Source organism: Spermophilus citellus (genome assembly GCF_964194105.1).
Source record: "Spermophilus citellus genome assembly, chromosome: 10".
In the NCBI taxonomy this organism is placed as follows: domain Eukaryota; kingdom Metazoa; phylum Chordata; class Mammalia; order Rodentia; family Sciuridae; genus Spermophilus; species Spermophilus citellus.
This window is the reverse complement of record NC_138197.1, coordinates 131,205,406-131,221,153: the sequence shown is the minus strand read 5'-3', so window position 1 is coordinate 131,221,153 and position 15,748 is coordinate 131,205,406. Positions and strand designations below refer to the sequence as shown.

The window sequence follows — 15,748 nt, the reverse complement described above, 5'->3', positions numbered from 1 at the left end:
ATTTTGAAACCAGTTTTTAAAATTGTTGACGTTTTTGGATTCTAGAAGTACAAAAGGTCCCGATGCGCTCACTGTGAAAACTGTGAGGTTGCATGGTCCCTTGGCCCCAGCCCCATCCCGTCGCTGCGTCCCAGGCCCAGTGGGGGGCGCTGGCCCTGAGTCGGCCTGTAACGTGGGCCGTCTTCTGGGCATGACATTCACACGCATGTGACGTGTGCAGGACAGATAGGGGCACGCGGGGTTCTTTGTGGATAACCTGGTTTTCTTTTTGGCGCGGCCCTGGGGCATGGATATCTGTTCATGATTAATGCAAAGCCGCTTCGTTTCTGAATGACAGTCCAGTGTTTGTCACAGGGATGTTACACAAAGGACCAGTCCCTTTGATTGAGCAGGTGCAGATGTCCTGCAGTCAGTCTCTGCCCTCTGGCTTGGCCGGTGGCCAGTGGCCTGCTGTTGCTTCTTTGGAGCCTGGAGGTTGTCCAGCCCCATAGTTCCCAGTGGCTTCTCTCATTTCTGTAATCCCAACAAAAAATGTCTGACCCTGACCACTCAGTAATCCTGGACTCCACTCCTGGGAGGCTTGAGGCTCCATTTGCCCTGAGGGCCGAGTCTGGGGAGGCAGCTTTGAGGTCTGGGCTGGGGCAGAGAGGCCACCCGCAAGCCCATGCCAGCTGGCACCTGGGCCCTGTCCTCCCTGACATTTGTCTCTGCTCACGAACCACAGAGCTCATTGTCCTCTGAAGGGTCAGGAGTTCTCAGACTGGCCAGGATAGGCTTCTGTGATATCCTGTCCCTTTAGCAAAGTCCATTGTCCTTCCCCCAAGTGATGGTTCTCTGTCCACTGGGGACCTTGCCACATACGGACACCTGGTGCAAGAGAGCCGAGGGGACAGTCAGGACACTGGGTCTGGTCCCAGCTCTGACCGGTTCACCATGTTGCTCCCTGGCCTTGATGGACCCTCCACTTAACTAGGGAGGACTTGGGCTGGGGATGTGGCTCAAGCGGTAGCGCGCTCGCCTGGCATGCGTGCGGCCCGGGTTCGATCCTCAGCACCACATACCAACAAAGATGTGTGTCCAAAAATTCTCTCTCTCTCTCACTCTCTCTCCTCTCTCACTTCTCTCTCACTCTCTCTTTAAAAAAAAAAAAAAAAAAACTAGGGAGGACTTGGGCTTGGCCTCAGCTCCTTCCTCAGCCGGCCTGGCTCTTAGCCACCTCGAGGGAGCCCAGCTGTCCCGGGGCCCAGCGTGCAGAGCGGAGGCCTGGCTGTGGGCTCTTGGTGTGACAGGCCCCGGATTCCTGGGAGTGGGGGCTGCCAGGCCACCGCCCTACATAGCTCCCTTGGCCCTGGCTGTGCCATCTCTCGAGGGCCACCGCAGTGGCTACTAGAGCCCGTCTTGCAGTGGGACCTGGGCAGCTGGGCCACGTGTGGCCTGTGTCAGCTCTTCCCAGGCCCTGGCTCAGCTGGGGCTGGGTCCTCCTTCCCCTGGGGCACTTTTGGGCACCTGATGTCCTCCCTTTGGAGCCCTGGGTCCATCCTTGCTCTGACCCCCTTGTTGTTGGGGCTGTGGCAGGGGGGGACCAGCAGGAGCAGAGGGCCCCTGGTGTGTGTGCGTCTCCTGTGTCAGCGTCACTTCTCAGAAGGACGCCCAGGGACCCTGAGGAGGGGGGGCCTGGGGTGCGGCAGTTCCCCTGCCCCGGGTGCCATCGGCAGCTTTGGGCCTCTCTGCAGATCATCAGCCACGACACCCGGCGCTTCCGCTTTGCCCTGCCATCGCCCCAGCACATCCTGGGCCTCCCTATCGGTGAGTCCCACCCGACCCGGCCGCAGGGAGCTGCAGACCTGGGCGCTAGGTCAGCGAGGTGGGCACCTGGCAATTCCGGGGAGAGCAGAAGGGCTTCAAGAGGGAGGTGACAGTGTCCCAGGCCTTGGGGGATGAGTCTGTTAGAATGTGAGTGGAAGGTCCCTGGGGTCCTGGGTGGTGGCGCCAGCAGGGACAGAGGTAGGAAGCTGGGAATGCTGGGGGCCCCCTGGGGTGGTGGTGGCGCCCGCCGTGGGAACCAAGACCAAGCCGGGGTTTGAATGCAGGCAGGTGCACGGCCCTGGTGGTCTGCCATGATCGCCCCTGCCCAGAGTGACCCCTCCTGTCTTGCAGGTCAGCACATTTACCTCTCCACTCGCATCAACGGGAACCTGGTCATTCGTCCTTACACACCTGTGTCCAGTGATGACGACAAGGGCTTCGTGGACCTGGTCATCAAGGTGAGGTCCCAAGGCGTGGCTTCAGGGGGCAGTGTGGCATAGCCACACCCGAGTCCCCACAGTCTCTGAAGGCCCGGTGTTTCCTTGCCCCTGTTTCTGAGTTAACAGCAAATTATAGTTTACCAGCAACAGCAAATGAGGGGTCTCGGCAGAGGGTGGGGCCAGGGGCCAGGATGGGCGTCTCGAAACAAGGACAGGTGATCTGCAGAAAGGAGCCAGGAAGCTGACCAGCTGGAGTGGACACACACGCCCGAGGAGCGACGGCCGGGTGACGAGTGTGCTTAGGAGAGGGCCTGTGTGGCCCACAGGTCCACAGGGAGCCTGTGAGGAAACTGTGAATGTCCTTCAGGGAGCTGGGCCCAGGGCTTTCCCGGGGTCTGTCACGGGGAGGGAAGTGGATGCCCACCGTGGACAGGATGCAGCTGTCAGAGCAGCAGGCCAGAGACGAGCACCTGGCAGGGATCTTAAATAACACCATGCCGCCGGGCACGGTCATGAGGCCTGGGAGGCTGACGCAGGAGGATGGCACGTTCAAGGCCAGCGACTGTGACTTAGTGAGGCCGTAAGCAACTTAGTAAGAGCCTGTCTCTAATGACATACAGAAAAGGGCTGGGGGCGTGGCTCAGTGCTAAGTGCCCTGGTTTCAGTCCCTGGTACCCCCCAAAACAAAAAAATGCACGAGTGGAAAGAGAGAAAACTGCCACCAGCAGCATGTCCCACGTTATAAGATTAGAAACACAGCTCAGGGGGTGACCCCGTCTCTGAGAGCACGTCCAGCAGGTGAGAGCCCCCAGGCTGTCGGCCGCGGGTACCAGAGACTCCCCAGTCAAGATGCAGACGTCCCTGGCCTCCCTGCCCAGCGCCTCCAGGGACCCCTGAGCCCTGTCACTGGGCCCCCCTTTCTTCCTGGTGCTGGAGGTGGAACCCAGGGCTTCGCATCTGCTAGGCAGGTGCTCTACCCGTGAGCCATGCCCAGCATGGTGCCCCTGGACGCCGGCCCAGCCCTGGCAGAGTGCCGCTGTCCCGTCTCCCCACATCTCCCAGGGCGTCTTAGTTCAGTTATCCCCGTTTCCCAGGGCCGGGGTCCCGAGGGCTGGGGAGGGGGCTGCTCCAAGGCCGATGGTTTTATGACTGGACAGATGGAGAGACCTGGGCCAGGAGGACTGAGGTCCCGGGGCCTTTGCTGTGCAGGTCAGCGGAGTCCCAGCACTGGGACCCTGTTCTCCCAGGGACATTAGGTGGAGGGCAGATTCCTGGGGCACAGAACATGGGTGGTGAGCTTTGGTGGGGGAGGGTCCCTCCGGGAGAAGGCCACACGGGCCTCATGAGAACCCAGAGGAGGTGCACCCCCGAGTTCCTGAGGCAGGGACCAAGTTGCACGAGTTGTCCCGCAGGTTTACTTCAAGGACACCCACCCCAAGTTCCCCGATGGAGGGAAGATGTCGCAGTACTTGGAAAACATGCAGATTGGAGACACCATCGAGTTCCGGGGCCCCAACGGGCTGCTGGTCTACCAGGGCAAAGGTGATTTGCGTTGGCTCCCCGGGCTGCATGGACCCAGAGAGGCGTGTGCTGGGGGGACCCGAGTCTCTGGTGCAGACTGGTGGGGCAAGCCATCCTTAGCCTCCCCGGCTGTTTAGGGGATAGGTGGCCAGCACAGGGGTTGCTGGCCAGCTGCCCTTGGGGCCAGATCCATCCTGCAGACCTCCTGTCTGGGTGACTCAGTGCCCCCACACAAGCCAGCACAAGACCCTGGCAGCCTCCCCTGCACCAGCCTCTGCACTCTGCCTCCACGACTGCAGACTCCTCTTGGAATCCCCTCTGGCATTTTGGTGGGGCCCTGGGTCTCCACCTTCCTCTCTCACCCTAATTGTCCTGGGTTGTGCGGCGCTGCCCCCCTCCCTGGACCCTTGCAGCCCAGTCCACCCTGGCCCACTGAGCCGGCTCACCCCCCTTCTTCCCCCAGGGAAGTTTGCCATCCGCCCGGACAAGAAATCCAACCCTGTCATCAAGACGGTGAAGTCTGTGGGCATGATCGCAGGAGGGACAGGTACGGGGACCCCCACTGGGTTGCCATGGGCCGAGGTCCAGGTGTGGGAGGAGGCACAGGTACAAGCAGGTGCTGTTTTGCAGGCATCACCCCGATGCTGCAGGTGATCCGCGCCATCATGAAGGACCCGGGTGACCACACTGTCTGCCACCTGCTCTTTGCCAACCAGGTCAGTGGACGTCACCCAAATGTGTAAGCTTGGCTTCCACCACCAGGAGATGGAGCTGGACAGGCTGCCCAGGGTCCCACATGGCTCTGGATGGGGGGTGGCTGGCACGTGAGGGGTCTCTGAAGGCTCTGTGTAGCAGACGGGCGGAGGTGCACCCCACCTCCCGGGCCCTGCTGGAGGGAGCTGCCCCCTACAGCCTGGGAACATAGTCGACGCCCACTCCCGGGCCAGCAGGGGCCTGCGCCTCCCACGAGGGCCAGACCACGTGTGGGCTGCTCCCTGTCAGCAAGGCGGCCACCCACTGCAGTACTAGGTACATGCTGGTCCTCTTTCTGCCCTCTGCCCTGTGTCCCTCAGTGCCTTCAGGCCCCGTGGATCATGCACCTGAAGGTCAAAGTCACCGTCCCTGGGTTGCCTGGCTGGGGAGTGTCCACCCTGCCCTTCACCCAGCACTGTTTGCCCCTCTCTGGCTGGCAGTGCTGTTGGGCCTTGTTTCTCAGAGTCCCATGAGGTCAGGGACACTGCACACTGACCTGAGGAGCCCTGTCTCTGAATGACCTGCTGACACTGGGCATCGGCCTGTGGTCAGGGGCTCCGTTAGAGGATCTCGAAGGGGATTCCCTGATCCCCCAGGGGAGTCCTGGAGGGCTTCTTGGAGGGGGTGATGCTGGACCGAAACCTGCAGGCCTGGGAGCTGCTTGGTGGGGCTGCTGCAGAGGGGCTGGGCCAGGTTGAGGGGGGGTGGTGTCCGCGATCCTGATTGGGCTGTACACCCTGATCCCTGAGCTGCGAAGCTGGCCTGGAGGGCCGAGGGCAGCGAAGCCTCCATCTGAAGGGGACGGTTCCTGCGTGGTCTCATAGCCCCTAGGGGTCGTGGTGACGGGGTGGCCGTCCCTGTGCTGTTCTGAGTCCTGTTGAGTGTCCCCTGTGGTTTTGGCTTCTGTCTTGCCACTTGTCTTTGTAGTGTGCGTCATTGAAAAGCTGCCCAGCCCCGTGTGGGCGCCACGACCCTCTTGGTGGCAGCTCAGGGCTCCCTAGGTGGGCGGTGGGGGCAGGCGAGGCGTCCCTAGGGCTCTGGTGGGCTGTGCCCTCTGCCCTGCTGGAAGTCTGCCCAGTGTGGGAGCGGTGGCTGCCCCTGGCGAGCGTCTCCAAGGGTGGTCCCTGTCCCCTTACCCACCATGTGGCCCTGTCCTTGCAGACGGAGAAGGATATCCTGCTGCGGCCTGAGCTGGAGGAATTGAGGAATGAACATTCCGCCCGCTTCAAGCTCTGGTACACGGTGGACAAAGCCCCTGAAGGTGAGGGCGAGAGGCCCCAGGGGGGTGGCTGCCCTGGCCCTTGGTGCGTCCCATTTGGTGTCCCCATGACCCTGTGAGAGGGCAGTGGTGTGAGCCCCTCTTGAGATGAGGAACGAGGGCTCAGAGAGGGGAAGTGAGTGCCCCACGTTGCTCAGCTAGGAAACACCAGAGCCGGGGCTGGACCTGTTCCAGGTCTCAGCTCCAGTCCTACAGCCAGGACGCTGCCCCTCTGGACGGAGGAGGCTGCTCTCTGGGGTGGTGCTGGGAGGCAGGGTGGCCGCCGGCCGTACTCCACTCTCCTCCCACCACAGCCTGGGAGCGGGCCTGGCTGGTGTGACCACCTCCGTTCTGCCCGTCCAGGTGGGCAGGCTGTTGACTGTGTAGGAGGCGGTGAATGAGGGCCACCCCAAAACTTGCCCTCTGGGAACCAGGCTAGCTCCACTTTCCTGCTGTAGGTAAACATGTGGGTACAAGAAGCACCTCGCTCCGTGGCCAGAAGGAGAGCGGCAGCCGCAGCTGCTGGGGGACAGTGCCAGTGGTGCTGGCTCCAGGGTAGCCAGACCCGAGGGCACTGTGGTAACTGAGTGTCCGGCCCCTGCAGAGGTGGCCTGTGGGGTTGGCCTGGGCCCTGTGTGGCCAGGCCTTTCCAGGCCCTTCCTCTGCTCGCCTCTTTGAGCACCCTCTTGGTCTGCGTCCCCCTCCTGCGCTGGCTCTGCTCCTGCTCTGAGCAGTGCGGCCGTTCCCCCAGACTCTTCCACAGCACGGGGCACACGGCGCCCGCTGCGGGAGGCTCTGGGGACTGGCGCCCTCTGAGATGACCAAATTGGGTTCTAGGCCTTCCAGACTGAGCCAGGCCTGGGCCTGGTGGATTCCGGGTCTTGACAGCTGTGTCCTCAGGCCTCTGGCTGGACTGGTGTCAGCCCTTCCCAGCCAGTCCCCTCCCTGCCACACCCTCCACCGGTTGTTGGGGAGCCCGCAGGGCCACTGGCCTGGGAGCTGGAGCTGCATTTTTTTCCTCCAGTAACAAAAGGAACATTATCTTACTTATCTGTAGGGGGCAGGGGGCTGCGGTGGGCCGAGGGGGGCCTCTGGTGGCCCCTCTGGCTTCAGTGACTAATGGTGCCCCAAGGGTAGGTCCAACTTTAGCCCCCAAAGGAAAGTCCCCGGCCAGGCAGGGCCAGTGCTGACCCCTGCTGGTGGCATGTGACAATGTGGGCCACCTCCTGGGGAGTTAGGGTCTTGGGGATATCTGTTCCCGCCTGACCCACAGTCCAACAGGAGCTGAGGATGTTGGGCCGGGCGGCCCCCTGCGGTCTCCCCAGGAACCCCCTCCAGCACGTGTGTAAAGAAAAGGACACCAAGTCCCCCTCCTGCAGGGGACGCGTGTCTTCAGCCACACATTTCACGTCTGGCGCACGGCTTCTCCCAGGTGGCCTTTTACAAAGTCCTTCCAAGTCTGCTGCCCAGCTGTGAAGACGTTCCCTGTGCCCCTGGTTCTAGGAGGGGGACAGAAAGCTCGGGGGTCACACGGGGAGTCACAGGGGTGCAGGTGCGAGGGGGTGGAAGAGGAGCCAGGGCAGGGCCATGAAGCGGAGCCGGGAATGAGGTGGACCAACGCGCCGAGGTGCCCACGAGCGCACGGCCTGCGCCTCGCTCTGTCTCCTGGCAGCCAAGGGGAGGCTGGCGGGGTCCAGGAGAAGACCCCTTGCCCAGGGCAGTAGACTTCCCGGCCCAGGTCAGCATCTCGGTCCCTCCTGCCCCAGGAGCCCTGGTGAGCAGGCTTGGGTGCCGCGGGGGGCGCGGTCCCTCTTGGCAGCTGCCTCCCGTCAGCCCGCGCCCCTCACCCTGGGCATCCGCAGCACCGCGTTGCCCTGGCCTTTGAGAAGGTTCTTTCCGGGGGCAAAGAACAAACCTGGGTGCTCAGGGCTGGGGGACGACGTGGGGCAGGGAGCCACTGTCCCAGCCAGTAGGAGCACCAAAGGCAGGTGCTGGTGACCCAGCGTCCCTGTCTGTTCTGCCACTTCCTTATGCCACCCCGCGGGCGTGCAGCCCTGCTCCCTGCTGCCGCGCTCTCTGGCCATCCCTGTCCCCCTCCCAAGCCACGCGGGAGGAGCTGCCCGAGTGTCACCCCTCCAGCTGAACTGGGGGCTGGCGGGGGTCAGGCTCCCACCGCGGCTCCTCAGGTGGGAAGCACGAGGCGGGCGGTGGGCGTCAGCTGGCCTGCCCCTGCACCCTCTGGGGCTGAGCTGCTCGGCACGGTCATGTGGGAAGGCCACAGCCGCAGGTGCCCTTAGGTCCCAACTGGTGTTTGTCCCACTGAAAAAAATCTCAAAAAATGGTGCATTCCCGACAGGGCCTGGACTGGGGCACAGCGTGGTGACCAGCACCTGCCCCGCGCTCCAGGCCCGGGGCGCCCTCCTTGCTGAGGAGCAGCAGGGAACCCCTCTCCCCTGGACCTCTGTGGGACAGGCGGGAGGGACTGAGAGTCCACACGTGGGGACGGGGGCACAGGGGCGTGTGGGGTGCCTGGCGGGCTGCAGCCAGGGTGGACGCCCGCCTCCTCTTCCTCCCTGCTGCCCCCACCTGGCCCCATCTCCCTCACAGCCCTGCCAGCCCAGGGCCACACCCCTGCTGGCCACTGTGTGGGCAGGTTGGTGTCCACTTCTTCCCTGGGGGTCGACGGGCACCCGCCCCCTCCCCCGCGTTGCCAGTTACCTGGAGGAATGAAAAGGCGCTCCAGACCCAGCGGACCCCGGGGAAACGGTGTGCCTGGGGGTCTGTGGGACAGAGATGGACTGTGATGGACAGGTGGGGCTGAGCTGCTGCAGGCCCGCGGCCCTGCTTCAGGGGACAAGTTCCGCCGTGCTCAGTCACTGAGCACCCACTGTGTGCCAGGCCCAGGACAGCCGGTGGACGAGACCCTCTCCTAGGGCCCATGTCCTGTGGGGGCGGAGTCAGGCCAGAACCTGTGGGAGGACGAGGACCACACCCTGACCTGCACAGGGCCCGGCACTGGCTCGGGGACCGTGGGACCTGCAGCTTGTGTCTCCACTGTCCCTGCCTCCTGGCATGACCTTGAGCGGTGGGTCCACATTTATAAGATGGAGCCAGCACGCCCCGCCCTGTCAGCCCACAGGTGGTTGTGGGGGCCACGAGAGAGGCCAGATGGAGGCAAGAGGCTTTGCAAACTGTGAAGTGCAGCGCAAGGAGCGCTGAAGGGCTCCTGGCCCCTCAAGTGGCAGGGCCTAAAGCCACAGGTGTTAGGGCTGGGGTGGGGCCCGCTGGTCACCCTCTGCAGCCTGTGTTTGCTGGAAAGGAAGGGGGTGGGGGGCACAGAGCCCCGGGAGCCAGGTGGGGGGCAGCGGGCAGTCAGCGAGCCTCAGTCACCTGGTCTCTCGCCCACAGCCTGGGACTACAGCCAGGGCTTCGTGAACGAGGAGATGATCCGGGACCACCTGCCGCCCCCCGGGGAGGAGACGCTAGTGCTGATGTGTGGCCCCCCGCCCATGATCCAGTACGCCTGCCTGCCCAACCTGGAGCGCGTGGGTCACCCTAAGGAGCTCTGCTTCGCCTTCTGATGGCCGGGCGCTGGCCCCACGCGCATCGCCAGGAACTCTCCACATCCGTCCTCGCCCCCCACCGCCACTCTTTCCCATCGGTTCCCCCACATCCACCCCCACACACACTGGGGCCCCGGGTTCAGCCTGGCCTGCCCGTGCCCTGGTGGTCACCAGCTGAGCTGGCCCCTGAGGGGCCCTTTGGGAGCAAGGTTCCGTTTCAGGTGGGCCACTGCTGGCCACCTTGGGAACAGCTTCCCATCTGGCACTAGCTGGTTCTTACCGGAGATGCCACCCCTGGTCTACCTCCGGTCCCCCACCCCTGGTCCCCCCACAGCAAGGCACAGGCCGAGGCTGCCTGCCCGCGCCCCACCCGGCCCTCCTGGCAGCCCCAGTTGACAAACGGAAAGGGCAGCCCAGAGCTGCAGGTGACCCAGAATGTCCCAGCCAGGGCCCTGGGACATGGCCCCCATGCTGCAGAGTCAGGTCACACCTAAAGGCCCTGGGAGGGCGTGGCAGGGGTGAGAAGCTGGGCCCCAGCAGCCTGGTGGGGAGGACTTGGCAGGTAGCAGTAACCCCGCAGGGAACCTGGCATTTCTCTGTCCCGGCCTCCACCCGCCTGCCTTGCCCCGCTGAGACCTGAGCGGTGCCTCCTGTCCCAGCTGCCGTGACGGTGCCTTCCGCCGGTGGCTGTCCGCTGTCCCAGCTGAGAGCTGAAGTAAAACTGCTGATGCCGACGACTGTGGCCTCAGCCGGGTCTGTTTCTGCCGCGGAGAGAGTTAGCTGTGGGTAGTTAGGAAAGAGCCGCGCGGCCACGGCTGACTGGGCCCCTGTCCACCAGCGGCTTCCCCCCATCGGGCCCTTGACGGAAGCCCAGGTGACCATGATGCATTTGCCTCCAGCTGACGGTCTGGAAGTGATGGCAGCCCCCCACCCTCCTCACCAGCACCCACCACTGAGCTCTCCTGCTCTGGCTCTGGGAAGAAGGTCCAGCCAGGGTGTGGCCCGGGGGCTCAGCCTTGTCCCTCCCTGGCTGGTGGAAAGGCCCCCAGGCCTGTCTCAGGACCCCCCTGGGCCTCCAGCCTGAGGAAGGGGGCGGGTCACTGCCCCCCTGTCCCCTGGCCAGGTCGGCTCTGGCCTGAACGGCTCTTGGCTGGAGACTGGTCAGAAGCACAAAGCCCTGTACTGGCTCCCAGGGCCAGGGCGGCCACACACCCTCACTCCTTCACACCTGGGCCCACGTATGGGGCTCGACTTGGTCCCCTTCCTGTTACTGCCCCCTGGTCCTGGCACTCACTGGGAAGGACACTGCACACCAACAGGACGTACCATTTGCAGGATGGTGACTTCAAGGCAGCAGATAGGTCAAGGCCCAGGGGAGGAATGTTCTTAAAGCTGGGCTGCAGAAACCTCCCAGGAGACGCACATGAGCTCCAAAAAGGGAAGGAGCTGATTCCACTGGGGCAGGTGTTCCATAGAGTGGTAACAGCAGGTGCAAAGGTCCTGGGGCAGAGGAAGTGGTGAGGGCCAGGGAGGCTGGAGGGGAGTGGAGCAGGAAGAAATGCCCGTCTTCAGGGGTTGAGAGGTATGGCCCCTCTTCCATACTGCCCCTGGTCCTGGGCCACATACAGGAGCAAGGCCATGACTCTGCCTAGGAATTGCAGGCCCCCAAGGCCCTTCCCCATACTGTGTGCAGGGACTATTTGGAGCACTTGACACACACCAGGTCTCATTCCTGTCCCGTCTGAGGATGAGAAAACAGGGCCAGAATATCAGGATTTGAAACTGGTCTTGCTCGAGTCCACAAGAGGAATTGGACCTGGCTGGGTGATAGACCGTTCTCACCCAGCATGCCCTACGGACCCCAAGTTCAATCCCCAGCACCTCAAAAACAGAACCAATTAGTGAACCAGGTCAGTTCACTCACGGAGCCAAGTCCCCTTCCTCCCAGGCCGAGGTCACTTGAATAACTTTTTCAGCTGCCCCTTTTATGTTCCCTGGAAAGAGCTCACAGGCAGTACCACCTTCCTATGCAAGGAATTCAGTAGATCCACACAAAGCTGCAACTACCTTATGAAAGAGCCCAATAAAGAAGTATTTACACCAAACCGTGCATATATCATTAAGCAAGCACTGAGCCCAAGTGCCCCAGGAGGCAGAACCCCACAGGGACAGCAGTTTGCACAGATGCAAGGTCCCTGCGGACTCTCCCAGCCCCACATGTGCAGTGCACTCCTGGGACAACAGGGCCAATTTCCAAACACTTTGGAGTGGAATTCTGGCTGCTGCCCAGCTGCATTGCTGGAGGTTCCAGATTGTTCACACCAAAGTCCTGTGCGTCCACAGACAGACCCAAGGCCTGGTTCAGAGGTGTGTAAAGGGACTCTCCCCTCCAGGAAAGCAAGGGATCTTGGGAGGACCCTGAAGTGCCCCTGGGCTGCCCCACCTCAGTCCCCACCCCTAAGTGCAGGTGATCCTTGTCTTTGGACAACGAAAGATCCCAAGAAGGTCCCAAAGCCCAGGGGAGAGACACCATCCCAGAATTAAATGATACAGTTAATGATTCATTGTACTGGCTTCAGGAAAAAGTACCATTTTAATCTTTAATTTATCTAGGTTAGGGCAAGAGAGGGCCTTACCCCTGCTCCTCCGACCCCTCCAGGTTCCCCTGCATCTGGCCCTGAGGTCCATCTGGCCCCAGCGCTGAGTTCAACAGTGGGCCTCCCTTTCTCTTAACTTCCTTGAGTACAAAATGCAAGGGCTGGGGGTGTAGCTTACTGGTACAGGCCTTGGGTTCCATCCCTGTCCCCCACAAATGACATAACTCCACTTGATCTAATCGTGTGTTTTGTATCAGTGACGCTGGGGATCCCACCCAGCGTCTTAACAGCTAGGTTTTGAGGGTGCAAGATGAAGAGCCAATGGCACATATGGAACAGTAACGAACTGGACTAGTTAACTGCCCAATGGCAAGCGTCGTTTGTCCCATTTTACAGGAGGGCAGAGGCGCAGAATCGTGAGCGATTTGCTTGGGAAAATCCTGCGACCAATGGAATTGCAGCTTTCACCCAAACCAACATCACACGATGAAAACCTGAAAGCAAGTGGGACCTGAGGAATTCCCGTCCCGAGGACAGTACTTGTCACTACTAACCACCACTGTGGCTCACTATATACAGAAACACTTGCAAAAACAGAAGAAATTTCCCACGCTGAAAAATAACGTCACTAGCCACTGAGAAATAGAAACTTTTCAAAAACCTGTACTTTTTTTAATTTATAGGGGACGGGCAGATCGCAACTCCCAGGCATCCCGCGAAGTAGGCGGGTCACCTTAGGGGCAACCTTTACCCGCTCAAAAATTCGTCTCACATTTGCAGTGAGGATTCGGGCGTCACCCCGAATCGTTATTTTCCTTACTCATAAGTTTAAGGCATAAAGAAACGGAGCTCTACACTTCCTGGGTAGCAGATTCTATTCTTATTAAACCTATGGTGAGTACAGAGTTGCTCGTTAAACTTACAGCCTCATTCTTTTGAGGTTTGTTTTACTTGTTATTAATTTCTTATGACCTTTTAAATTTCATTTGTTCAGGAAAAAGAGCGGACCCCCTGGGCTCAGACCCTCTTTACGCAGATAAGGAGTACACATCGCGAAGGCTGATGGGAATATCCACGCCCCTTCCGGTCCTTGCCTCGTGTGAACTGTCGCGAGAGTTGGTTGGACGGACGCCGGAAGCAGATCGTCTCACCGTAGCGGCCGAAGGGGCGGGCTCGCGGGCTGAGGGCGTCTAAGCTGCTCTTGGCTTGCTCGGTGGCGCAAGATGGCGGACATCTCCCTGGACGAGCTGATACGGAAGCGCGGAGCGGCGACGAAGGGACGGTGAGTGGCCTTTTCTCTCTTCGAAACACGGGGTCTGCGGCCTAGCAGAGCTCAGGGCGGAGGAGGGAACGGTCCCGGCGCAACGCGAGGGCCGGCTGCGCCCGCCCCTTGCTTCAACCGCGCTCCTCATTGGCCGCGCCGCCGCCGCGGCCGCCGCCGCCGCCCCGGCCGCTCCGTCGCCCACTGGCTGGCGGCGCCGTCGGGCGGGCGGACCCCGGGCGGCGGGTGGGACGGCTGCGAGGTCGGAGCCCGGCGCGTAGGGAGCGGTAGCCCCGCAGGGCCGCGTTCCCGGGGCCCCGCGCCGCGCCCCTCCTCGGCAAGGGGCCCGGTCCTGCGGGATCCCGGCGCTGTCTCCACCCGCGTCTCCACCCCCCTCGAGTCAGGACAGCCGAAGTTTAGCGGGGAAGTGACTCGGAATACGGAGCTGGGGCTCCAGCCCGGAGCTCCGAGTCCCCTCCCAGCCGCCTGTTAGCAGCCGCCCCCTTGCACAGCATTTTAGGTTTCCTAAGCGCTTCCACAGACGGAGTGCCTCGCCTGCTCCCTGACCACCCTTTTCGGTTTTTTTTTTTTTTTTTTTTTTTTTTTTTGAGACAGGCGTCTCGCTGTGTCGCCCAGGCTGGCCTTAAAACTCCTGGGCTCAGACGGTGCTCCGAGTGGTGGGGGTTCAGGCCCCTGGTTGCTAACTGTTAATGGCACCCCTATTTTACCGACGGGCAACTCGAGGCTGGGAGTGATGGGGTGACTGGCCCGAGGCTACGGAGCCTCTGTGAGCGTTGTCACCTGTCACCGCTGCCCAGTTGGCCTCAGGCAAGGGCAGAAAACAGGTGGGACGGGCTTCCGGATGTCCTGGAGCTGCTGGGGGAGGAGTCCTGGAAATGAATTGCAAGCTTGTGCACCGCACTTTTCTCAAGGACTCTTAAATATTATGGCATTTCCAGCTTGGCGTGAGCTAAGGTTGCCTGTATGAAGAAATGGGACCTTGGCCAGTAGTTTTCCAGTACACACTAAATAAGTTTAAACGTCTCTGTAAAATCGTCAGGCTGAGAAACATCGCTGTTTTCTCAAACATACATTCCCTGGGCAGATGTTTATTATTAATGACTCCTTGTGTCTTTGGCCAGAATTTCATTCTCTCTCTCTTTATTTGTTCTTTTTAGATATACATGATAGTGGAATGTATTTTGACATATTATACATTCATGGAGTATAACTTCTCTAATTAGGATCCCATTCTTGTGGTTGAACATGAGGTGGAGTTACACTGGTCGTGTATTCATATATGAACTTAGGAAAGTTATGCCCGATTCATTCTAAATTCATTCTCTAAATTCATCCTAAACTCATTCTTGCCTGAAATGTACACCCTCCACACGCATATCCACTACAACTGCTACTGCCACCACCCTGTGATTCACCAGCTGGCACTTTTACTTGGATTCTGGTTCTTAACACCTAAGCAGTATGTTTGTCAACGAGGTCTTCCCCTCATGTAACTGATGTGGAGTTGGTGCTGGATCCTCTGGTGCTTCTGAATCTAGAAGTTCCCTCAGTAATTCCTGAGTGAGCCCCTTCCCAGGGGGGTTCTGAGCTCTCTGAAGTTGCTCCTCTCAATTCTGTAGTATCTATTCAGTCTGTACTTCTCTTTCTTTCTTTCCTTCTTTCTTTCTTCTTGTTTTGATGGTGCTGGGTATTGAACCCAGGGCCTTGTGCATCTGAGGCAAGCACTGACTATACCAACTGAGCTATATCCCCAGCCCCGCCAATCTGTACTTTTCTGACCTTGATGTGTGCAGTCTTGTGTTGAGGTGGGTAGGGCTGCAGGAAAGGGAGATGTGTGGATCCTCAGAAAGAGCAGGGCTGTGCAGCCAGCCACCCAGCAGGCTCCACTGTTGTTAGGTTCTGTGCGCCTAGCCAGGTGACTTCTGAGCTGGCCAGTGTCCTAGATCATATTATAATAGTGTTCCTGGTGATAGAATTAAATACAAGAGTAAATGTTTTAAGCCCGTACCTTGTAGTAAGTGTTTAGCAAATGATGGCAGTTGTCATGGACATCTCCTTAAAGGAATAGAAACATGTGACCCCTGGGGACAGACTAGGTAAAGATGGGGGCTCTAGAGTAAGATTGCCAAAGTTCAGTTCCCTCCTCCTCCTCCCTTCCGTATGGTCTTATGCAAATTGCTTAACTGTTCCTTGTCTGCCTTTCCTTGCGTATAGAAGTGGGTAATACCTACTTCATCAGGACTGAGTAAATCAATATACCTAAAGTGCTCCAAAAAGAGCCTGGCAGTACTAAGCGCTCAGTAGGTGTTATTTTGTCATTGTCATTGTTGAAGGCTTTTTCAGTGAAGAAATAACATGATCCAATTTTCAGTGAAAGAGTACTGCTGTTAGGTGAAGAATGTTAGGGCAGGTGTGCAGGGCGGAAGACTAGGGTAAAGAAACTGGAGAACATGTTGTGTTTGGATTAAATCTCTTCTGGAAACTTGTACAGCCTACAAAGAGAAAAACTTTATCCAGGGCTCTCTATC

General features: G+C 59.9%; 2 protein-coding genes across 6 annotated transcripts in view; both read left to right on the top strand.

Moving 5' to 3' along the window:
• The window catches only part of CYB5R3 (cytochrome b5 reductase 3), a 191,657-nt gene that overhangs the window by 8,001 nt on the left and 167,908 nt on the right, over positions 1-15,748 (top strand). For 3 of the 4 annotated variants that reach the window (XM_081309558.1, XM_081309557.1, XM_081309556.1), the window contains exons 3-8: positions 1,734-1,806; positions 2,158-2,264; positions 3,659-3,788; positions 4,231-4,314; positions 4,398-4,483; positions 5,682-5,781. In XM_081309558.1, coding sequence (XP_081165684.1) covers positions 1,734-1,806; positions 2,158-2,264; positions 3,659-3,788; positions 4,231-4,314; positions 4,398-4,483; positions 5,682-5,781 — 580 coding nt within the window. Of the gene's footprint in view, positions 1-1,733; positions 1,807-2,157; positions 2,265-3,658; positions 3,789-4,230; positions 4,315-4,397; positions 4,484-5,681; positions 5,782-9,186; positions 9,862-15,748 lie in introns of those variants that run through there. The other variant, XM_081309559.1, reaches the window with a different exon arrangement.
• The window catches only part of POLDIP3 (DNA polymerase delta interacting protein 3), a 31,709-nt gene continuing 28,591 nt past the window's right edge, over positions 12,631-15,748 (top strand). Inside the window, exon 1 of one of the 2 annotated variants that reach the window (XM_081309222.1) lies at positions 12,631-13,220. In XM_081309222.1, coding sequence (XP_081165348.1) covers positions 13,162-13,220 — 59 coding nt within the window. In that variant the 5' untranslated portion in view covers positions 12,631-13,161. The remainder of the gene's footprint in view (positions 13,221-15,748) is intronic. The other variant, XM_081309221.1, reaches the window with a different exon arrangement.